This window comes from Carcharhinus amblyrhynchos, chromosome 19, assembly GCF_965287045.1.
Source record: "Carcharhinus amblyrhynchos chromosome 19, sCarAmb.v2.hapA, whole genome shotgun sequence".
Taxonomy (NCBI): domain Eukaryota; kingdom Metazoa; phylum Chordata; class Chondrichthyes; order Carcharhiniformes; family Carcharhinidae; genus Carcharhinus; species Carcharhinus amblyrhynchos.
The window spans coordinates 31,296,735-31,317,651 of record NC_137342.1 but is presented as its reverse complement, the minus strand read 5'-3'; the positions used below and the strand labels follow the sequence as shown (position 1 = coordinate 31,317,651).

General features: G+C 38.3%; 1 protein-coding gene across 5 annotated transcripts in view; it reads right to left on the bottom strand.

Moving 5' to 3' along the window:
- Nucleotides 1–20,917, bottom strand: part of kmt2e (lysine (K)-specific methyltransferase 2E) — a 107,420-nt gene that overhangs the window by 60,065 nt on the left and 26,438 nt on the right. For 4 of the 5 annotated variants that reach the window (XM_080207486.1, XM_080207489.1, XM_080207488.1 and 1 more), the window contains exons 3-7: nucleotides 9,631–9,835; nucleotides 5,129–5,243; nucleotides 1,922–2,151; nucleotides 757–837; nucleotides 606–664 (exon numbers count right to left, since the gene is read on the bottom strand). In XM_080207486.1, the coding sequence (XP_080063612.1) occupies nucleotides 606–664; nucleotides 757–837; nucleotides 1,922–2,151; nucleotides 5,129–5,243; nucleotides 9,631–9,707 (562 nt within the window). In that variant the 5' untranslated portion in view covers nucleotides 9,708–9,835. The remainder of the gene's footprint in view (nucleotides 1–605; nucleotides 665–756; nucleotides 838–1,921; nucleotides 2,152–5,128; nucleotides 5,244–9,630; nucleotides 9,836–20,917) is intronic. The other variant, XM_080207487.1, reaches the window with a different exon arrangement.

Here is a 20,917-nt window from a genome sequence, read left to right as displayed (position 1 = left end):
CAGTCCAGATCCAGCCTCACTTCTTGATCTGATATCAATTTGGAATCCTGAACAGAAAATAAGGGCTTTGTCTCTAGTTCCAAATCACGCACAGCAGAGAAACAAATCATGACTGTATATTGTAAAATATATTTTGCATGTTGGTACACGTGATTTTTATTTTTATTCATTCACAGGATGTGGATGTTGCTTGATCACTGCTCCCTTAACTGAAGTGGACTAAGACTTAACCACATTGCTATGGGTCGAAGGTCACAGTATAGGCTAATCCAGACAAGAATGGCATAATCAACTGAATGGGTTTTTACAACAATCCAGTAGTTTCATGGTCACCATTGCCGATATCAGCCTTTTAAAAAATGTCAAGTGTATTTAATTAACAAATTCAAGTTACCCAGCTACAATTTGAACACATATCCAGATCAGGTCCAGGAACGAAACCACTTTGTTAGGAAGAGAAAAGCATGTCATTATTTGAGTTGTGCTGTTTGGGATTCAAATTGAAGCTAGCTCTTAGATCAATTTTTTTTCTGAACAGAGTGCAAGTAGTTCTCAATAATAAAGTCCTATTAAAGCATCTTTCTTTGTCATAGATTCACACATACCTGACATATTTTCCCTTTTCTTTGTCTGTAGCAACACAGCTCTGTCTCTATCCAAACACCTGGAATTACAGCATTACGGTTGTCATGAGATTTATGAACTAACATAGTACAATTATTTTGGAAGTCTTTTATTGAAATATATTACACTCACCGAGGCTGACAACGATCGCACAGGTAAGTTTCTGGAATGTGCTGTCTATCGATACCCATGCAATCTATATGCTGCCAAACACTAAGAAAAATAAAAATGAAAGGAACAGATCAGATTGAAAACGTCACTGTTGAAATTGCAGGCATAATTTATAAATTACCCATGTAAGTATTTTATTCCAAACCATTACCTCTGTCTTTGATTATTTTAGTTGTAATGCAACTAATTGGCTATTAACTGCTACTTGTTTGCACTTTAAAAAAATCAGAGGTCATTTTGAATACTTATTATATTTGAGAAAAAGAAGCATAACCATGTAACATCTTTCCCTAACAAAAGAAAAATTGAAGTCATTTACTGTAATAATTCAGGGTTTTAGATAGAGTGCAAGCTGCTAAAAGAGGCACTTACCATTTTTTGCAATGTCATACTTTCCTTAATTATTCCTGAGGACTACTCTTGCATAAATCACAAAAAATCAGCTAAAGTTGGACAAGTTTACATGGATTCTCATGACAAAATTAATGAAAACAATTAAATTCAACTCAATCTAAAAAGCTTATGAGGTACTTATCATTTATCTTGAACGGAAATCCTAGAGACAATGTTATAAAGGTCAAGGAACTTACAAAAAACAGAAGAGGTTTTAAACTAGAATATCCCCAAATACTGTATGAAATCCTTGGGCAAGTCACTTATCTAAGATTTTAGGATACGTACTCCTCGTAAAAATAACAGTAATAAGCAGGTGGGTGTTTAATTTTCTCAACAATTTTCCCTCATCGTCAATTAAACAGCTTCTTGGCTACTAGTTGCTGTCCATCATCTCACCAAAGTGACTTTTATTCCTGTATGAACACGTACACTGTACCACTAGACTATTCAACTGCTAGGAGTGTTAAAGCTAAGCTGTAACTGTTCTTAGTGCAGTAATTTCTACAGGGGAGGCCAGATAGTGATCAGGATCTGTAATCCTGGCCTATCACACTAACCAGGTTACTTGAAGTGAAGACTGGCATCCTCATTAGTGCCCCACTTGATGTCTGCAATATAGCATGAACCTGATTCAATCTTGTCTGGCTAAATTGGATAAACTCCCCTTTGGAGAATCCCTTTAACATACTTTCAAAAATAAAATCATACTGTAATGTACACAAATTCCTACCTGCATTTGTCACAACAGATCATGTATCCATCATCATGGGTGAACCCACAGATGCATCTGGTAACATCTGTGCCATAGCTCCCATCCTCAGAAGTGCTGATCGTCGTGGCACTGGAAGTTTCATCAAAATTAGCGGTGGTGAATATGCTCACCTCATTTTTGCCTATCACCACTGTTGGAGGAGGGGATGCAGGGGGCGTTGGCGGAGGACGAGCACCATAATTATGGTCCTGTAATTGTTGAAAAGTGAGATTTCAATGTACACAATGCTATTTTCCCTCCAAATTGATTTGGTAAATTATTTACTTTGAATGGATGTTACTGCTGAAGAATGTACCCTGTGTTAGCATCAAGCACTTCCAACCAGACAGCAAAATTCATTTGATTTTGCTCCATCAATACATGTTGGACAAAACCTTAGAATAGCAACCCCAACTGTATGTGTGTGTCATTTCGAATTTCAAACTAAACACTCTTATGGGTTGAGCTAAGACCGTTAATTACCGTGCAATTAGAAAGATCCTTAAAATCATCAATTAAAAGATGTATTTCACTAGCTTAGAATAGCTTAAGTCAATAATAATTGATCAACTGGGCAAGTGGGCTGAGATATGGCAGATGGATTTTAACTCAGATAAATGCGAGTTGTTGCATTTTGGTAAGACAAACCAGGGCAGGGCCTACATAGTTACTGATAGACCTAGGGGTGGAGGTACATAGGTCCTTGAAATGGCCATCACAGGTGGACAGGGTACTGAAAGCGGCATTTGGCAAACTTGCCTTTATCAGTCAGAGCACAGCAATGAGTACAGGAGTTGGAATATTATGTTACAACTGTACAAAATATTGGTAAGGCCACATTTGGAGAACTGCATTCAATTCTGATCATTCTACTTTAGGAAGGATGTTATTAAACTGGAAAGGGTGCAAGAAAAATTTACAAGGATTCTACTGGGGCTGGAGGATTTGAATAATAAGGAGAGACTGTTTAGGCTGGGACTTTTTTTCCCTGGAGCGTAGGAGGACGAGGGGTATCCTTACAGAGGTTTATAAAATCATAAGGTGCATAGATAAGGTAAATAGCCAAGGTCTTTTCCCCAGGGTAGTGTTGTCTAGAATTAGAGGCATAGGTTTAAGGTGGGAGGGGAAAGATTTAAAAGGGACTTGAAGGGCAACTTTTACACGCAGAGGATGGTGCTCATATGGAATGAGTTGCCAGGCAATATGGTAGAGGCAGGTACAATCACAGCATTTAAAATACATTTGGGCAGGTACACGGATGGGAAAGTTTATAGGGATATATACCAAATGCAGGCAAATGGGACTAGTTCAGTTTAGGAAACCTGGTTGGCATGGATGAGTTGGGCCAACGAGCCTGTTTCTGTGCTGTATACCTCTCTGACTCTGTAATAGATTTAAACCTAGATGGTTACAGAGTTGAAAAGGCATTTTGCTAATCCAGGGTCCCTCAAACATAACGAGCTACGCAACCCCTAGTGAGCTTCCAAGAGCTTTGGGAAATCCCAAGCATTCTCATAGTGTCAACACCCTTTTTTTGTCATGAAATAGGTCTAAACACAAAAATCAAATGTAAACCAGTTTTTTCTAGCTATACCTATGCATATATTAGAATTAGGAAGAGACACACAGTCATAAATACATTCACCAGCTAAAGGAACACATCACCATAACCTCAAGACAAGTCACCTTCCCATGTCCCCTTAACAGTAAATGCATGCACACCCCAGTCTAATACATCACTTTCGCAGAATCGCTACAGTGCAGAAGGGGGCCATTTGGCCCATCGGGTCTGCATCAACTCTTTTGAGTATTTTACCCAGACCCTTTCAGCTGCCCTCTCCCTGCAACCCCACGCATTTACAATGGTCAATCTACCTACCTAAATTTCTGGACACCAAGGAGCAATTTAGTATGGCCAAACCACCAAATCAGCACACCGCTGGACTGTGGAAGAAAACAGCAGCACCCAGAGAAAACCCATGCAAACATGGGGAGAGCATGAAAACTCCACACAGGTAGTCACCAAAGGCCAGAATCGAACCCGGGTCGCTGGAGCTGGGAGGCAAGTGCTAACCACTGTGCCACAGATATCACCCCTCTCATACATACTCATCCCTCCCACACAAATATAGACACATCACCCATCCCACAGACACGTACACTCACCCACCCCTCACTCCCACAGACAGACAGACACACACACCTTTCACTCAAACTCTCACAGGCATCTCTCACGCATTCACCCACCTCGCACACTGCACTCACCCTTCAGAATCAGGCTAGCATCATCCATTGATCCCAAGGGGTTTTGCTCTAATTGGCCCATTTCAATTCTATAATCATTTTTAAACTATGCACATTCAATCTGGCATTTGCCTGTCCCATGGTGGCCTCCAGCACTTCGGACATCTTGGAGATCCTTGAAAAGAGCCCCAGGATTCGCAGATCCCAATTTCGGAACCCCTAATGTAATGCACAACCCATTCTCTAACAATTAAGTTTCTAGCACAGAACTTAAATTTGTCCTGCAAAACTGGCACAGTTATTGACAATCACAAATATTGTGTTATCAGCCCAAAACTAAAATACTATAAATACTACTGTTAGTAGTGTCTATAATGAAAGAAAATATGTTTAATGCATAACTTTCATTTTTAACAATCGGTGCAATTAACCTCCAATTCAACTTTGAAAAAAATACTAATGCATTGTCAGTCTATGTTGAAACTCACTTCCTGTGTTGGTAGAAAATAACTGTATACTCAGATTGGTAGAAGTAATATTCAGTTAAGGCAGGTGTAAATGCATTTAAATGCAAATTAATTTTGAAGCTAACAAGGCTGAATGGAATTGCAAAAAAAAATGCCCATTCTGTCACAAAAAAATCACACAAAGCAAGCACAGCCGCTTTGTTATATTTCAATAATAGATATTAAGCCAGAATGTACCAATTTATTAAGTAAATGAACACTTCAAGTAATAATAACAAGCAAAGAAAAACAGTGGATTTTTTACATGATGAAATGATGCAGTATTTGGTTAGAAAGTCAATAATGCTGCTTTATGAAGCAACAATATAACTTGTACAGTGGCAGGTAATATTTTTTAAAGTAGTGATTCAGATCTGATCTGTTAGAAAAAAACTTAAGCAAAACAGGTAGCCATTTTATTAATTCAAAAACTTACTGCATAAGGCAAACCAATGTAACTGTGTGAATGATGAGAACTGCTGGTATATAACTGGTGCGGATAATTGTTTGACTTCTCTACTACCACAGGGCTTGCTTCTACAGATTCTGGTCTAGAAAAAGAGAAAATATATTGAATTATTCACTAAGTTCTAGATGCATTGCTAGGTACATAATTTGTTAAAATGCAAATAATTAGTTCATGTTACACCTCCATTATAAATAGCCCACACATAAACTAGATTTCTATTAGAATTAGATTTATTTATCTCAAAGTCATTTGTTTTATTATTCTGTGATGCATTACAATGCTGCAGAAACATTGACTGCCATTGGGGCACTGCTACAAAATGAAAGGTAGGAGCATTTTAAAATCCAGCAGAATATAGCACAGGCACGATTTAGTTCTTATTTTACATAATAAATAGAGGTATACTGAGTCAAATTGTGTGCATGAGAAGTATAGACATATATATATATACATATATATATGTATATATAAACACACACAGGCACTTCCGATAAAGCCAAACCACGTTTTGGCAAAACAAAAAGAGGAAATTACTACACTATTTTCAGTACAGCGTAACAAACTCAAGTACAGATCAGTAAAAAAAACTTGACTTATAATTATAGAAAATAAATAACACAAAATGATTTTTTTTCCCTACTTTAAGATATTACTTTATGCCTATACTTCATTTCATTGCAGAAAAATGGGAGGTCTTGCAGCGTAGTGGTCTGGCCTCTGGGCCAGAAACTCTAGGTTCAAATCCCCACCAGGACTTGATGGCGACAGAAAGAGGTGGCAAAGTGGTATTGTCACTGCACTAACATTCTACAGTCTCGTGGCAATGTCCTGGGGCCCCGGGTTTGAATCCCATCAGGGCAGATGGTGAAATTTGAATTAAAAAGTACCTAGGATTAGAAAGTCTTATGTGACTACAAAACCATTGACAATTGTTGTAAAAACTCACCTGGTTCACTGATCTCCTTTAGAAAAGGAAATGTGCTATCTTTAGTTGGTCGGGCTTACATTTGACTCCAGACCCACAGCATTGTGGTTGACTCTTACATGTCCTCTGTACAAGGGCAGTCAGGGATCAGCAATAAATGCTGGGCTAGACAGCAATGTCACATCCCATGTATGAATTTAAAAAATTCATGACGCAATTCAACAGGCTGACAATCAGTTCAAGAATTTATCCATGGTTCCCCAAAGGGGTGAGGAGTGTGTGAAGACTGCATTTTTTTGCTGCTAAATTTTGTAGGTTATCATCACTTCGTTTGTTGGAAATGGCAAATGAATACAGAACAAATGATGTTTTCTTCATTGTGGATCAGCTGTTTCAAAACCTCCATGCAATCAGTTCAAGTTTGCATAAAGGGAGATAAGTTTTTTAAAAATAATTTATGGGATGCCTTTCATCACTGGCTAGGCCAACATTTATTACTCATCCTTGGTTGCCCTCAAGAAGGTAGTGATGAACTGCTTTCTTGAATCACTGCAGTTCCTAAGGTGCAGGTACACCCATGGTGCAGTCACAGAAGGAGTTCCAGGATTTTGATTCAGTGACAATGAAGGAACGGTGATATAATTCCTAGTTGGGATATTGAGTCACACAAAATATGGGCACAAAAATGTGAATGCATGATAACATTCTGAAACATACCCATTATTTGCTTGAAGACATCTTTAATGTTGATGAAACTGACATTTTCTACAAGCTGTTTTCAGCTTGAATGCTAGCTTTCATCAACAAAAATGCCCTAGTGAAAGAAGATAAGCAGCAAATTATATTATGGTTTGGACCAGCATGACTAGGTAAAAAAGAGACCGAAATTTGAAAGCTCTCAATATTTTGTGGTGGTCATTATTATTTTGTCTCTTAGCCAAACAATGTTGTGTGGATGACCAGAGCTCTCTCCAGTGAATGGTTGGGTCTCTCTGACCAACAAAAAAATGCACCTTGATTGTTGATAACTGGAACTATTTTCAAGTACCTAAGACCAGAATTTATTGCTAAATGCTGACATCACTATAAATTAATTTCATCAGAGGATGCAGCACCTGCAGCCAACATGAACTGGGATCACACATAGGTAAAAATGGTTGATCCTCAGAGAGAACTCTTTTCAGTATGCGTTCTTGGACGCGACTGTTTAAATAAAATTTAAAAGCATTTTTTGTGTTCATAAGAAAGTCTTGAAGTCCAGACTGCTGAATGTCATGAAAACTAATGTTGCTATGTGGAAACAAGCTGCCTTTAATAGGAGTGTAAAGGACAAAGAGATGTTTGGACTTAGAGAAAATGGTGGTGTAGGTACCAATCCTCACCAAAAGCATGGAATCCAAATCTGTAGTGAACAGCTAATCTAGGTGTCTTGATGCAAGTTTTTTTTGAGCTAAATAGTTACAGTACTCAACAAACGTAGATAACCTGATGAAATTCTTCCCTAGTTTGTGGATCATCGTGCTATTGACAGAATGCATTACAGAATGAAACAACTGAGCTTTCCAATGTGCAGTTCATTTAAGGATCAGCTTTTGATCGTGTGCATTTCAAGATCTGCTTTAATATTTTATTGCATTATAAATGTTTTCGAGTGTTCAGCTATGATTTAATTAAGTGGCAGAATATGTGCGAGGGGCTCAATGGCCTTCTGTTAAACACCCTCAATGCTGTTTCATTAAAATCACTGAAAACAAATGACTGGACAATTTCATTTTTAAAAAATTAATATTGCATACTTACAGTATTTTAGTTTCATATGCAAAAGATGATCAAAACATTCTGTTTCTCCATTTACTAAACTGTCTGAATTAAAAACCATTAAATTAAAATAGCCTGTTAGGGGATTTTATCACTGCCAATCTTCTCTCATTTCCTTCTGAATGCATCAACTTCCTGTTCAGATGTAATTCCACAGAAGCCATAGCACTCTGTCCTCACTTGAATAGCTGGTTTTTTTTTGTGAGCCCTGATTGAATGTCAAGAGACTGTTAAGCCTGTGTATATTTCTTGGAAGTATCATGATCAGCAAGATCAGGAAGAGGACCACTAGCAAGTATGTTCCCTCCCTAAACTAGAAACACTGAGGCAAACAGCAGTCCACCTAATACCATTCTAGGAAAGAACTAAAGGCCAAACCTAGGATTATGATGGTCTGCTTTATTCAACAATTCACCAAGCAATTAGGAGAATTTTTACAAACCTGCTTCTGAAAATCAATGCTATCATTAAGATAATGCAACTAAACAGCCCATTAAGTGATTATGCACTTTTTCTATAATAATGAAATGTATTAATATATTCTGCAATGTATATATATTCTGAAACTTATTCTCATTATTGTTTCCAAGAGATCTTATTGGAGCATTTAATTGTACCAGTGAACAAAGCTTGGTGATGGTGAAAAGTTTTAATCATATCAGGAATTTTTTGTTCTTTAATAATTTAACAGGAAAGTGCTTGTTAAAATGAACAAGTAGTTAAAAACTTCTAGATATTATTGAATCAGTTAACTGAAAAAATAATTAAAGAAAATTTGGTTAAACAGATTCTTAATGTGAATGATAAAATTCAATTTTACTCCACGACAGTGTGTACATTACTGTACAAATAAATAAAACTTAGCATTGATGTAATTGTTTTAACACTGATACTGTTCCTTCAAATGATTCGCACGTTGTTTGACAATTATTGTTAGCTATATGTTCTTTAAAGGAGCATCAATCATTATAATTTACGCAACTACCACAGAAATTTATAAAAATGGAGTTAAGAACAGATAACAGTCAGACCTGCCGCAAAAACCATGAAGAATTTTGAACTTGAGACGGTCTAAGTCAAGAGATCAGCAGCAGAAAAGCAATCAACCAACACGGAAGCAGCAGAAAATTACTGTAGCACATGTTTTGCTTATATATCCAACTGCCAAAAAGCACAATAACCTCGTTGTGGCCACCAACGTGAGTGAGCTCACATCCTTTTACACTGCTAAATGATTCCGCCCAAAGTAAAAATTATTCAACTGCTGGAGAAAGAAACAAATATTGCAACACAATACTGATTTCTTAGTAAGAACGTACTAACAAAAGCTTCATAAACGAATGTGGCAATTTTCCCAAAATTAAGAACATAGTTATCAGCAGACTGGTGCCCATTCTCATTAGTAATGCACTCACTGAAAAAAATGTGCACTCAACACATAACTGGTGAACAATTCAGAATTAAAACTTGGATTTCTACATTCCATTCTGTTGCTCAGTATTGCTTGAATGCATAGGATAGCTAAAACTTTAAAGCTTGGTAAGCACCAACAAATTCATAAGCTTATTTCCTGATGGTTTTAAAACTTTGACTCCTCCCTTCTCAAGAACTGCAAAAAGTAAACTACAGCCATCATCTTTTTCTGTTTTCAGATCCAATTCTTGGCTGAATGACATATAGTGGTCAATGTATAAAAGGAATAACTTTCTATTGTAACAAGCCTCACCTTGTGCAACATTGGAAAGCTGAATTGCAACACACATTGATGACCTTCCCATTTAAGGTATGTGGTTTAATATACATTTCTTTCTTGTTTGGTAAGTAGTGAGCACTGCGGTCATTGAGTCATCTGGGTTACAGTAGCTGCACGAGGGTTCCTCTTTCACTGCCTTATAGATTACACAGACACTGAACAAATTCCAGCAGAAATGCTATTCCAGTGGTATGAGAATAGAGGGGCAGGGGGAAAGGGGGGAAAAAGAAGAGAGAAATGGGAACAGAACAAAGTTTGGTTTGTATCAACAGTAATCAAATTGTATACATACTGTAAATACAGCGCAATACACATTTAATCAACAAACTCTTGTTTAGTGCAGAAATCAGCTAAAAACATTTCAAGTTTCAGTGCAAATCATTTATCTATATTTCCATAAACTATGGTGGATTATTTTCACAATAATCAAGATTGTGCAGAATTTATATGAAATTGTATTTATTATAAAGATGATATGCTGGCTCTTTGATCCTTCCCATCTGGCCAAGTAAAAACGCTTTGCTTCCTCTTGTCTGCCTGACTGTGGAGAATTATGACTTGTACCATCATACCATTATAACTTGTTCTGACAGCTAATGTGCTCCACCTGTCAACCATTTAAAGATGGCACTGCTTAAAATTAGATTCCCTAATCTACAAACAAAGGACATATTTAATGGTATCTACATCCACAGTAAGGTGGCAGGGAAGTTGAACCTAAAGTCTTTAATGTAAACATTTATTTTGATTTCTGAGGGTAAGTCAGTAAATTGTGATTGTTAATTAATCACAATCAGTCTTTGTGTACGTATGAACATACAAGTTAGGAGGAACAGGCCACTTGGCCCTTTCAGCTCGCTCCACCATTCAATAAGATCATGGTTAATCTGATTGCAACTCAACTCCACATCCCCACCTACCATCAAGAACCTTTCTCCTGCTTGCTTATCAAGAACCTAACTAATTCTGTCTTAAAAATATGCTTTTCCCCAAAATGCAGAGGAAACAGAATTCCAAAGACCAAAATCCTCAGAGAAATTTGTTTTTCCTCATCTATCATAAATGGGCGACCATTTATTTTTAAAGTGACCTTTTGTTCTAGATTCTCCCACAAGAGGAAGTATACTTTCCACATCCACACTGTCAAGATCTTTCAGTATATGTTTCAATAATGTCACCTCTTACTATTCTCAACTCCAGTGAATAAAAGCCTAGGCTGTCCAAACTTTCTTTACAAGACAACCTGCCCAGTCCAGATAGAGCTTAACTTTATGTAAGCATGCAACTTATATGGAAAATACTACATTCAGAATAAGATTATATTGATCATCAGTTTAAAGATTAACACACTGAACTTCTTTCTTTGTGCTGGTGGCATCACTAAATAAACATGCAATTTTTACTCCATTCAAAGTGAACCATTCTGTGATTGGCACCAATTCCTGTTTGTACCAATGAAGAAAAAAATGTAACAAAGGAATGCATGCAATAAAACTGACAGTTACAGAAAACTGGGCAGATCTTATAGTAGATCTTTAGGACTATGTTTCTAGTCAATAAAGATGGCTTGAACCTATGGTGTTTGAGTTACACAGCTTCTGAATGCAAGCATTGAGTGTTAATTTTGAAAAATGTTAAACTTGTTGATTTGTGATGTATCCAACTGCAAACACCAGAATTTCAGATACCCTGTTTGCTTAATGGCTCAGTTCAACATTTTGAGTGAAGGATGTCCTCAGTTAACCAAAGCCAGTTATTTATTTTTCACTGTTTAAACGTGATCCATTTCCCATTTATTTCTTCATTTATTAACGCTTTGTACTAGAGTTTGTAGCAACACTGCATGAATTTGAAAGGCTTTTATTCCAGTTCAAAAATATACATAAAGCAAACTTAAAAGAAATTAGATACAGTAATTGTTTCAATTAAATACATAATTAAAAAGATTAACATTAAAAACATTAACTGAGATTAAACATAATTCAGTTTTTAAAAAGCATTTGACAGTCTGATGGTCTTTATTTTATATCTACATACAATCAACTGATATCTAGGTATATATTAAAACTTTCACATACAGTATGCATTTCCTGTTCATTTTGCCTTTACTTCCTATGTTATAATTCTTGAGTAACGCTTTTAAGCCAACATTTAGCCATAATTGTAGACCCTTAAAACAAGGCAGTACTGTCATATGAAGCTGTAATGTAGATCTACTTCCACAAGATGGTGCTCTGGTTTGGATTATACTGGTCTACAAGTTGTGTCTCTCTGTCATCTTATTTCCCAAATCTTATGTAATACAATTTATTTTCATCTTAATCTTGGCGAGATTACTTTTTCTTCTTGCAGTCCCTAATTCCGACCACCTCCAGCCACCTTTCCAATCTTGCTGGCTGTTTTTTTCATAGGTTTACAGCCAGCAAGTGCCATCTCTCCCTCATTCGTAGTTCCTGCCAACTTTCACCTTCCTCCTCCTCTATGTGGCTTGCTACCTTTTCTTACTCTTTAAGCTTTAGCACCGCATGGAGAGCTTTTCAAAATGAAATTGGCAATTAGAACTTTGCTTGCAACTTCAGTACTCTATTCCAAGATCTTCTGGCCCAGTCTCCGCTCCTACCAAACGCTGTTGCTGGCTAGCCCCACTGCTTTTATAATACTGTATTCTTTAAACTGTTAATTGCAAGAATGTCAGACAGACAAAAGGAATAAGGATGGAGAGAATGGGAAGTAGTAATTTATAATAATGGCCATGCTGGTTGGGAGGGAGATTACAACTGACAAAGACAGTGATAAGTAGAGTAAGAGTAAAGGCACAAATATAAGAAAATGAACCACAAAAAAGGAAGAAGATAGAATATGAAGGACACAATGAAAACAGTAAGATAACCACGAGACACCACATCCTCCAACTAGCAAGCAAATCCACAGAAGACTAACTGCTTATTGCTAATTGCCCCTGCATCTAAGAAGTTATAAAGAACACACTCCTGACTGTCACCATTAATCACAACTTCTCTTATTCTGTTAAGAGCTTAGAATTCACTGTAAACTTAATAGATTTTCTACCTTGAGCAAAGTCCTTTTTTAAAACTAACGTTAGGGATGGCGAGCTTTTTTGCTCCATTGAAAAACCACATCAGAGTTCACCAGCAGAAGACAATTCTGACTTCTTCTACCCATTAGTTTCAGCTGCCATCACAACCCATCCACACCCCTATCTTGGTTAGATGTTACTTGGGATTTCCTCAAGTGGCATGAACTGTAGGATTCCAAAAAGCATTTCACCAACACCAAACTTGGCTAAGAAGCCTCTATTACTTAAACAAAATTTCAGTATCTAGTTAAATATCACCATACTAAACAACATTAAGAATGGAGAACAGAAGCAGCTTAGATTTACTCTTTACACTATCTTCCCCAAACAGCTGTTTTTCCCATTTCATCTTCCAAACCATGTCTCTTCCTTCTACTACCCATTCCAGCCTGCTCCCAAAACTCTGCTGTCACATTCCTGTTACCACAGGATCAATTCTAAATCTGAAATTATTTATGAGGTTTTAAAACATTTTAAAAACTCAAGAGGATTGCCAGTTGGTAATGTGGCTAAACCACTATTCTCAATGGCAACCTACACATGGTGACCATTCACCTTACCCATTCCACATCTCAGAATCCAGCTCCCCATACATCCACTGCCAGAAATCACTTACCTTTGCCACAACCCAGCAGCTTCCCCTTCTCACTTCACACACTAACACACGACACCCAGATTTCAAAAGTACTTTCTCAGTCTCACACAATTCCAATACCCAAGGATCACACTTCCGAAGATTATCCCATTTGTTCTTTCCATATTCTACCTCCTAATATTTCCATATACGAAATGCCCAACAGTACCAATCTATATAGTGCTTTTTACGACTTCAGCTTCCTGTATATCCAGGTCTTGAAATTAAGGTATGATTATAAAGTTTCAGGATGTGTAAAACAAATAATGATGTTTACTAATTTACAATTTCAACAAAAATGTAGACACCATCACATATTTGATCTCAACTACTGATAACATTTTGTAATTAAAACAATGTCACATATTCAATCGCTATAAATTAATAGTGATAAAGTATAGGTTACATAATACACAAGAACGATCTTCCAAGTCACCCTGAGCACTGCCACGGAAAATCCAATCATATCGGGTTGCTCCTTGTAACAATTTAACTGCTAATATGTTAACTACAATTTAGCTAACTGTTAAACAGCATGCAGAATTATTTCAATTAACTCTGGTTGCCCTAATCATTCACTTCAATTATCCTGAGGGCAGTCTACAAAAAAAATGTATACACAGTCACATGTATGCTTGTATTCATTTAGTAAGTGACTAGTAATAGCTGCATCCACACCATTCACTGTCCAAGTTGATATAATAATTACTTAGGCCAAGAATTGACTGGCTTGTCCATTACATCACAAATTGGTAAAACGGCATTTGGCATTCTTGACCATTTTATCCCTGCTTAAGCACCATTTGAAGTCTGGCTGGATGACTAATTGGAATGATCTCAAACATGAAGTCACTACCTCATATAGGTATGCCAGCTGACAGTTTTTAGCTGCTGTAACCCTATGTTGTTGAATTTCCTTCCTAAATCTTTCTACCTCTCTTTTCTTCTCTAAGTTGTTCCTTAAAACCTACCACACCTTCTGAATATACCTGGGAGTCAATCACTGGACTAGTAATCCAGAGACCCAGATCAAGATCAGGTTTAAATCCCACGGCTGCAGATAGTGAAAATTGAATTCAATAATAAAAAAAATCAAAAATCTAATAATGACCATGAAAACGTTGTCAATTGTTGTATCTCATGTTCACTAATGTCCTTTATGGAAGGACATTCTTATCTAGTCTGGTCTACGTGACTCCAGATTCACAGCAATGTGGCTGATTGTTAGATCCCTCTATAATTAGGGATGGGCAACATCTTTTGAATTGCTCTTGTGAATTGCCTCAGAACATTTTACTGCATTAAAGACATTATATAAATGTTTTGTTGCAAAGATCTCCTCAGAGTTCAGACAAGCATAACATCCTGTCCACAAAGTTTTAAAAAAAGTTGCACTGCAGCTTAAGCACTTCCAGTGTGGAAGTGGTTAGCTCATATAGAGGTCATTTATTTTCCTCTGGTTGTTTAAGTTTCATTAAGTTGCAATGTAAAATCTTACCAGCTTATCAAGTACAAGTCTCTAAACTGCATGATTTCCAAATATTTGTAATGATTTTAGCAACTTTCTACTCTCCCTTATAAAGTCAGATATAATGGAGTGATCAAAACTTCAAAGTATCAAATGTTCAGTCAAATATAATCCAACACCGAAACATAGCTCTTTTCAAAAATTCTATTTCTTGACACATTATCAATGCAAGGAACATCAGTTTTGTTGTTAAAGATCAGTGGAAGAAGCCAGCAGCTCCCCTGGCTCAACCAGGGGAGGGGTGGCCAAAGTAGATTCTTTACTCAGAGAGTGGTTGGGGTGTGGAATGCACTGCCTGCTGTAATAGTGGAGTAAGACACTTTAGCAACTTTCAAGCGGTTATTGGATAGGCACATGGAGCACACCAGAACGATAGGGAGTGGGATAGTTTGATCTTGGGTTCCGACATAGCTCGGCACAACATTGAGGGCCGAAGGGCCTGTACTGTGCTGTATTGTTCTATGTTCTATAACCATGCCCTTAACCTGCTGATGGTCTATTCGGTAAGAAGTCTCACAACACTAGGTTAAAGTCCAACAGATCTATTCAGCAGCAACACCATGATTATCCACAAGAAAGAAACAACATCAGACCCAAAGACCTTATCAATTACCTAGTGGATATCATTGAACAGTAGTGCTATTTTCTATGCTGACATGCCAGCACAGTGGCAAAGCGGTTATAGCATTGCTCCCTCACAGCACCAGGGACCCGGGTTCAATTCCCAGCTTGGGTTACTGTCAATGCAGATTCTGCACATTTCCCCTGTGGGTTTCTGCAAAGGTTTCCTCTGAGTCCTCCGGTTTCCTCCCACATTCCGAAAGATGTGCTGGTTAGGTGCATTGGTCATGCTAAATTCTCCCTCAGTATACCCGAATAGGCGCCTATTTTCACAGCAACTTCATTGCAATGTTAATATAAGCCTACTTGTGATATTAATAAATAAACTTAAAAAACTTAATGTCATGCGCTACAGTGATTTTCTTCCAACCTGTAAGATTCTTACCAAATCAATAGAAGCAGGCACCCAGACAGAGCTGGCAGTCGAGAAGACAATAGCAGTAATCCTGCTGCAATACACAGACTAAAAAATATGTTGACCACTCACTTCTGCTCCATTGGTTTCCAATGTCTCAATTACAAATTTTAAGACAGAAAAATTGTTCAACAAAATGAATAAATTATTTTGAAAAGAGGATATTGTGGTTAATTCTGTTTTAACAGAGCAACAAGTGTTCAATTTCTGAATCATACTGGGTTAGCTACAAACTTGAAAAGACTGGATCTGAAAAACAGCTGTTTGATTGAAGTATTTGAATTGCAAGAGTCAGGTTATTTCAACAGCATTTGAACAGCCGAAAAAAAATTAACAATTCCTTATTGTCACTCTCCAGAAAAAAATCTAAGCATACATTTGTGTTTAGGCTTGTTTTGATCACACCCATCTACCCATACACTTATTTAAAATTTATTATATGTAAAAGGCAAACATTATGAGAAGAGATAAAACACCATTTTCTATTCAAAGCTGTAATCCCATCTAAACCAATGGATCCCTCTGTCACTTAATTCTCAACATCAGGATTTGCAATGAACCCAAAAAAGCTGCATGACAGTTGCAGTGTTATACCTCACTAAGAAGTAATCTGAGCAGCAAATATCAGGAGTAACACACAGGAATGCCATTGAAAGTACTTCTCCACAGGCACTATCGGTTTTGAAAACTGGAGGTAATTCTGACCCAAGAATAGATGAGTTTGGGTCAGGTGGGAGATTGAAACTTAAAAATCTCAAGACCACATCCAACATACTCACTAAATTTTAATGGAGGTGGCAGTAAGTGGAAAAATACTGCCAACCCTCTACCTAAAGGCAGATCATTCATTTTAATGAGGCTTTATGCCTACAATATTATTTTTCCTTAACTGTGCCTGCTTGGTTTGTCAACTCCCAGGAAATCCAGCATTTAAAAGGAGTAAGGATATTGCAGGAAAAGGCAAGTACTTTTTTGGCCCTGCTTCTGTGCCAGGAGTTTCCTCCTGAATGCACAAGAAAGTCTGTTTTCCACTTCAAATAATATTACCCTAGTACCAATGATCACTGAGCACTCCAGGCCACAGAACCAAATTCCCATCTCCGCACCAACCACTTTCTGGTCCCACGTGATCATCCCCAATCTTTCAGACCATAGTGTATCCACCTCCTCTCTATTACATCATGATGTAACCTATTAGTTCCTGGGCTGTGTCCCTTTCTGGGGCATTGCCCACCCAAAGAGGTGCCAAGCCAGTCAATCAACTTGGCTCCCAATAGGGAACCCATTTAAAATGAAAATACACACATGGTCAAGTTAAAACTCCACAGCTTTTGGGGAACCCCAGTTTCCCGACGTGAACTTCACCCCTGCGGTCCCACCAAATGTCGCCTGGAAATCGCAGTCCAATAAATATTACAGTGTACGATTCTGAGCAGAGTGTGGAAAAATCAAGGGGGTGATAGATCATTTATAATGTTTCTACTGTTTGATATCAGGAGACAACAAAAAAGCCTTAACGTGAGCTGTCTAAGCACAACCTCATAAATTCATTCAGAGAAATTCCAGGTTTAATCTAATCTGTACCATGTGAACTAGTCTCAGCATTTCCCTCAGGGGAAAGAAAGAACATCCAAAACTAATGGTTTCAGTCATTCAAGGGGGTAAGATATCAACACAGAAAAACAGAGGCTTATGAGAAAAGTCAGGTTCATAATACAGAAAGTGCAAAGGATAATTGAAAAAGGAAATGAGTGAAAGAGTACGGGAATACATTCATGGATCTTATAAAAGGGAGCACTAATGTTAGAGTGAAAGTTTAGTCAAATAAAGAGTGACTGTGATTCAGGACAGAAAGAAAATCTTGTTGAAACCCTGAGGATGTTGCTGAGATACTGTCTTCATAAGAGTATGTTGTGATATGATAGCAGAGAAATTGGAGAGAATAAATAGATACTAAGGAAACATTAAAATGTTGGTAATGTTCAAATTAGGAAAAGTATTTGGTTCAGATGGAATGCATGTAAGATTATGGCAGACACCAGATAGGTGAGACACAGAAAGAGGGAGAGAGAACAAGACGGGGGGGGGCAGGGCAAGGTGAGACTAGCAATTTTCACAATTACTGGACTTTTAAAAACACTATATTTTAGAAGTATGGGCACTGTTGTAATGTAGATTGCAAATTTATACCCCTGTTCAAACACGGGAAAGGGATAAATCCAATAATTACATGCTTCTCAACACACTGTCAGTGGTGACAAAGTTCCACAATCTATGATAAAATTATCACTTGGATAAACTGTGTAAATAACTAACAGCCAACACTTGGCTTTCTTTCGACAAACTGTATTCATTTTGTTTAATCATTCAAGAGATGTGGGCTTCGCTGGCAAGGCCAGCATTTATTATCAATCTCCAATTGCCTCCTTGAGAAGGTGACGGTGAGCTGTCATTGTGAAGCCCTTGTGATGTAGGCACACCCAAGTGTTGTTATGGATGGAGTTCCAAGATTTTGATCCAGTGACAGTGTAGCAATGGTGATATATTTCCAGGTTAGGATGAGTGGCTTGGAGGGAACTTCTAGATGGTGGGTGTTCCCATGCATCTGCTCCATTTGTCAATCTAGATGGTAACGGTCATGGGTTTGGTAGGTGTTGCCTTGGTGAGTTCCTGCAGCGTATCTTGTCAATGGTATACACCCTGCTGCTCCTATACACGGTGGTGGAGGGAATGAATGTTTGTGGATGAGGTGCCAATCAAGCAGGCTGCTTTATCCTGGATGGTGTCAAGCTTCTTGAGTGCTTTTGGAACTGCATCCCAGAAAGAGTATTTTAATCACATTCCTGACCTATGCCTTGTAGATGGTGGACAGGCTTTAGGGGGTCAGGAGGTGAGTGACTCGCCACCGGATTCTTAGCCTCTGACCTGCCACAGTAGCTAAATGGCTAGCCCATACCAGTTTCTGATCAATGTAACCTCCAAGATGTTGACTTTGCAGAATTCAGCTACGGTACTCCCACTGAATGTCAAGGGACCATCGTAAAATTCTCCTTCGTTAGAAATGGTCATTGCCTGGCACTTGTGTGTTACTTGCCATTTGACAGCCTAAGCCTGGATGTTGTCCAGGTCTTGCTGCATTTGGAAATGGACTGCTTCAATATTTGAGTCAACATGAATGGTGCTGAACATTGTGCAATCAGCAGCAAACATCCCCACTTCTAACCTCATGATGGAAAGAAGATCAATGATGAAGCAGCTGAAGGTGGTTGAGTCAAGGACACTACCCTGAGGAACTCCTGAGACTGAGATGACTGACCTCCAACAATCACAACCATCTTCCTTTGTGCTAGGTGTGACTCCAACCAGCAGGAAGTTTTCTCCCTAATTGCCAGTTTTGCTAAGGCTCCTTGATACCACACTCAGTCCAGCCTTGATGTCAAGGGCAATCACACTCCAGGAGTTCAGCTCATTTGTGCATATTTGAACCAAGGCTGTATGAGATCAGGAGCTGAGTGGTCCTGGCAGAACCCAAACTGAGCATCAGTGAACAGGTTATTGCTAAGCAAGTGCTGCTCGAAAGCACTGTTGATAGTCCGTTCTATCACTTTACTAACAATCGAGAGTGGACTGAGGGGCAGTAATCGGACAGTTGGGTTTGTCTTGTATTTGTGTACAGGACATAACAGGACCAGGGCAATTTTCCACACTGACACAGGTAGATGCCAGTTTTGTAGTTGTACTGGAATTGTTTGGCAATGGGCACAGTGAGTTCTGGTGTCAGCATGATTGCTGGAATATTTTCGGGGCTCTTATCATTTGCAGTATCCAGTACCTTCAGCTATTTCAAGTGGAGTGAATCAAATTGGTTGAAGACTGGTATCTGTGATTCTGGGGACCTCCGGAAGAGGGCAAGATCGATCATCCATTTGACACTTCTGGCTTCAGCCTTATCCTTGTGCACGAAGGTACTGGATTACCCATCGATGTTGGAATATGTGAGGAGCCTCCTCCTCCAGTGAATTGGTTAATAGTTCACCATTGGATGTGACAGGACTGCAAAATTTAGATCTGATCAATTGGCAGTGGAGTTGCTTAGCTGACTATGACTTGCTGCTAAGATAAAACCAAGACACTGTGGATGCTGGAATCTTAAACAAAAACAGAAAATGCTGGAAAATCTCAGCAGGCCTGATAGCATCTGTGGGGAGAGAATAGAGCCAACGTCAAGTTTGCATGACCCTTCATCATAGCGGCAGACTAATTCTGATGGAGGGCCATTTAGACTCGAAATGCTGCTTCTATTCTCTCCCCACAGATGCTGTCAGACTTGTTGAGATTTTCCAACATTTTCTGTTTTTGTATCACTTGCTGCTTATGTTGTTTGGCACACAAGTAGTCCTGTGTTGTAATTCCATCAGATTTACACCTTATTTTTAGATAAGCCTGATGCTGCAGCTGGCATGGCCTCCTGCATTCTTTATTGAACCAGGGTTGATAATGATAGAGTTGGGGGAAGGGGGGGTGGAGGAGGACAATGAGGTTACATGTGGTGATTGAGTACAATTCTGCTGCTGATGGCCGATGCACTTCATGCCTACCCAATCGCGAGTTTCCACATCTGTCTGAAGTTTACCCCATTTAGTGGTATTCACACAAGATGGACTTTGGAGGGTCAACAGGGCTGAGTTTGCCTTCTTGTTTCCAGTGCCTAGGTAATGCTGCATGGTCCAGCCAGTTTCATTCCTTCGGGATTTGTTAATGGTTTGATACTACTGAGTGGCTTGCTAAGCCATTTCAGGGAGTCTTTGAAGAGTCAACCACATTGTTTTGGGTTTGAAATCACATGTAGGCCAGATCAGGTAAGGATCGCAAATTTCTTTCCCTAAAAGACATTGGTGAACCAGATGGGTTTTTATGACAATCAACAACAATTTCATTATTAGGTTTTTAACTTCAGATTTTTAA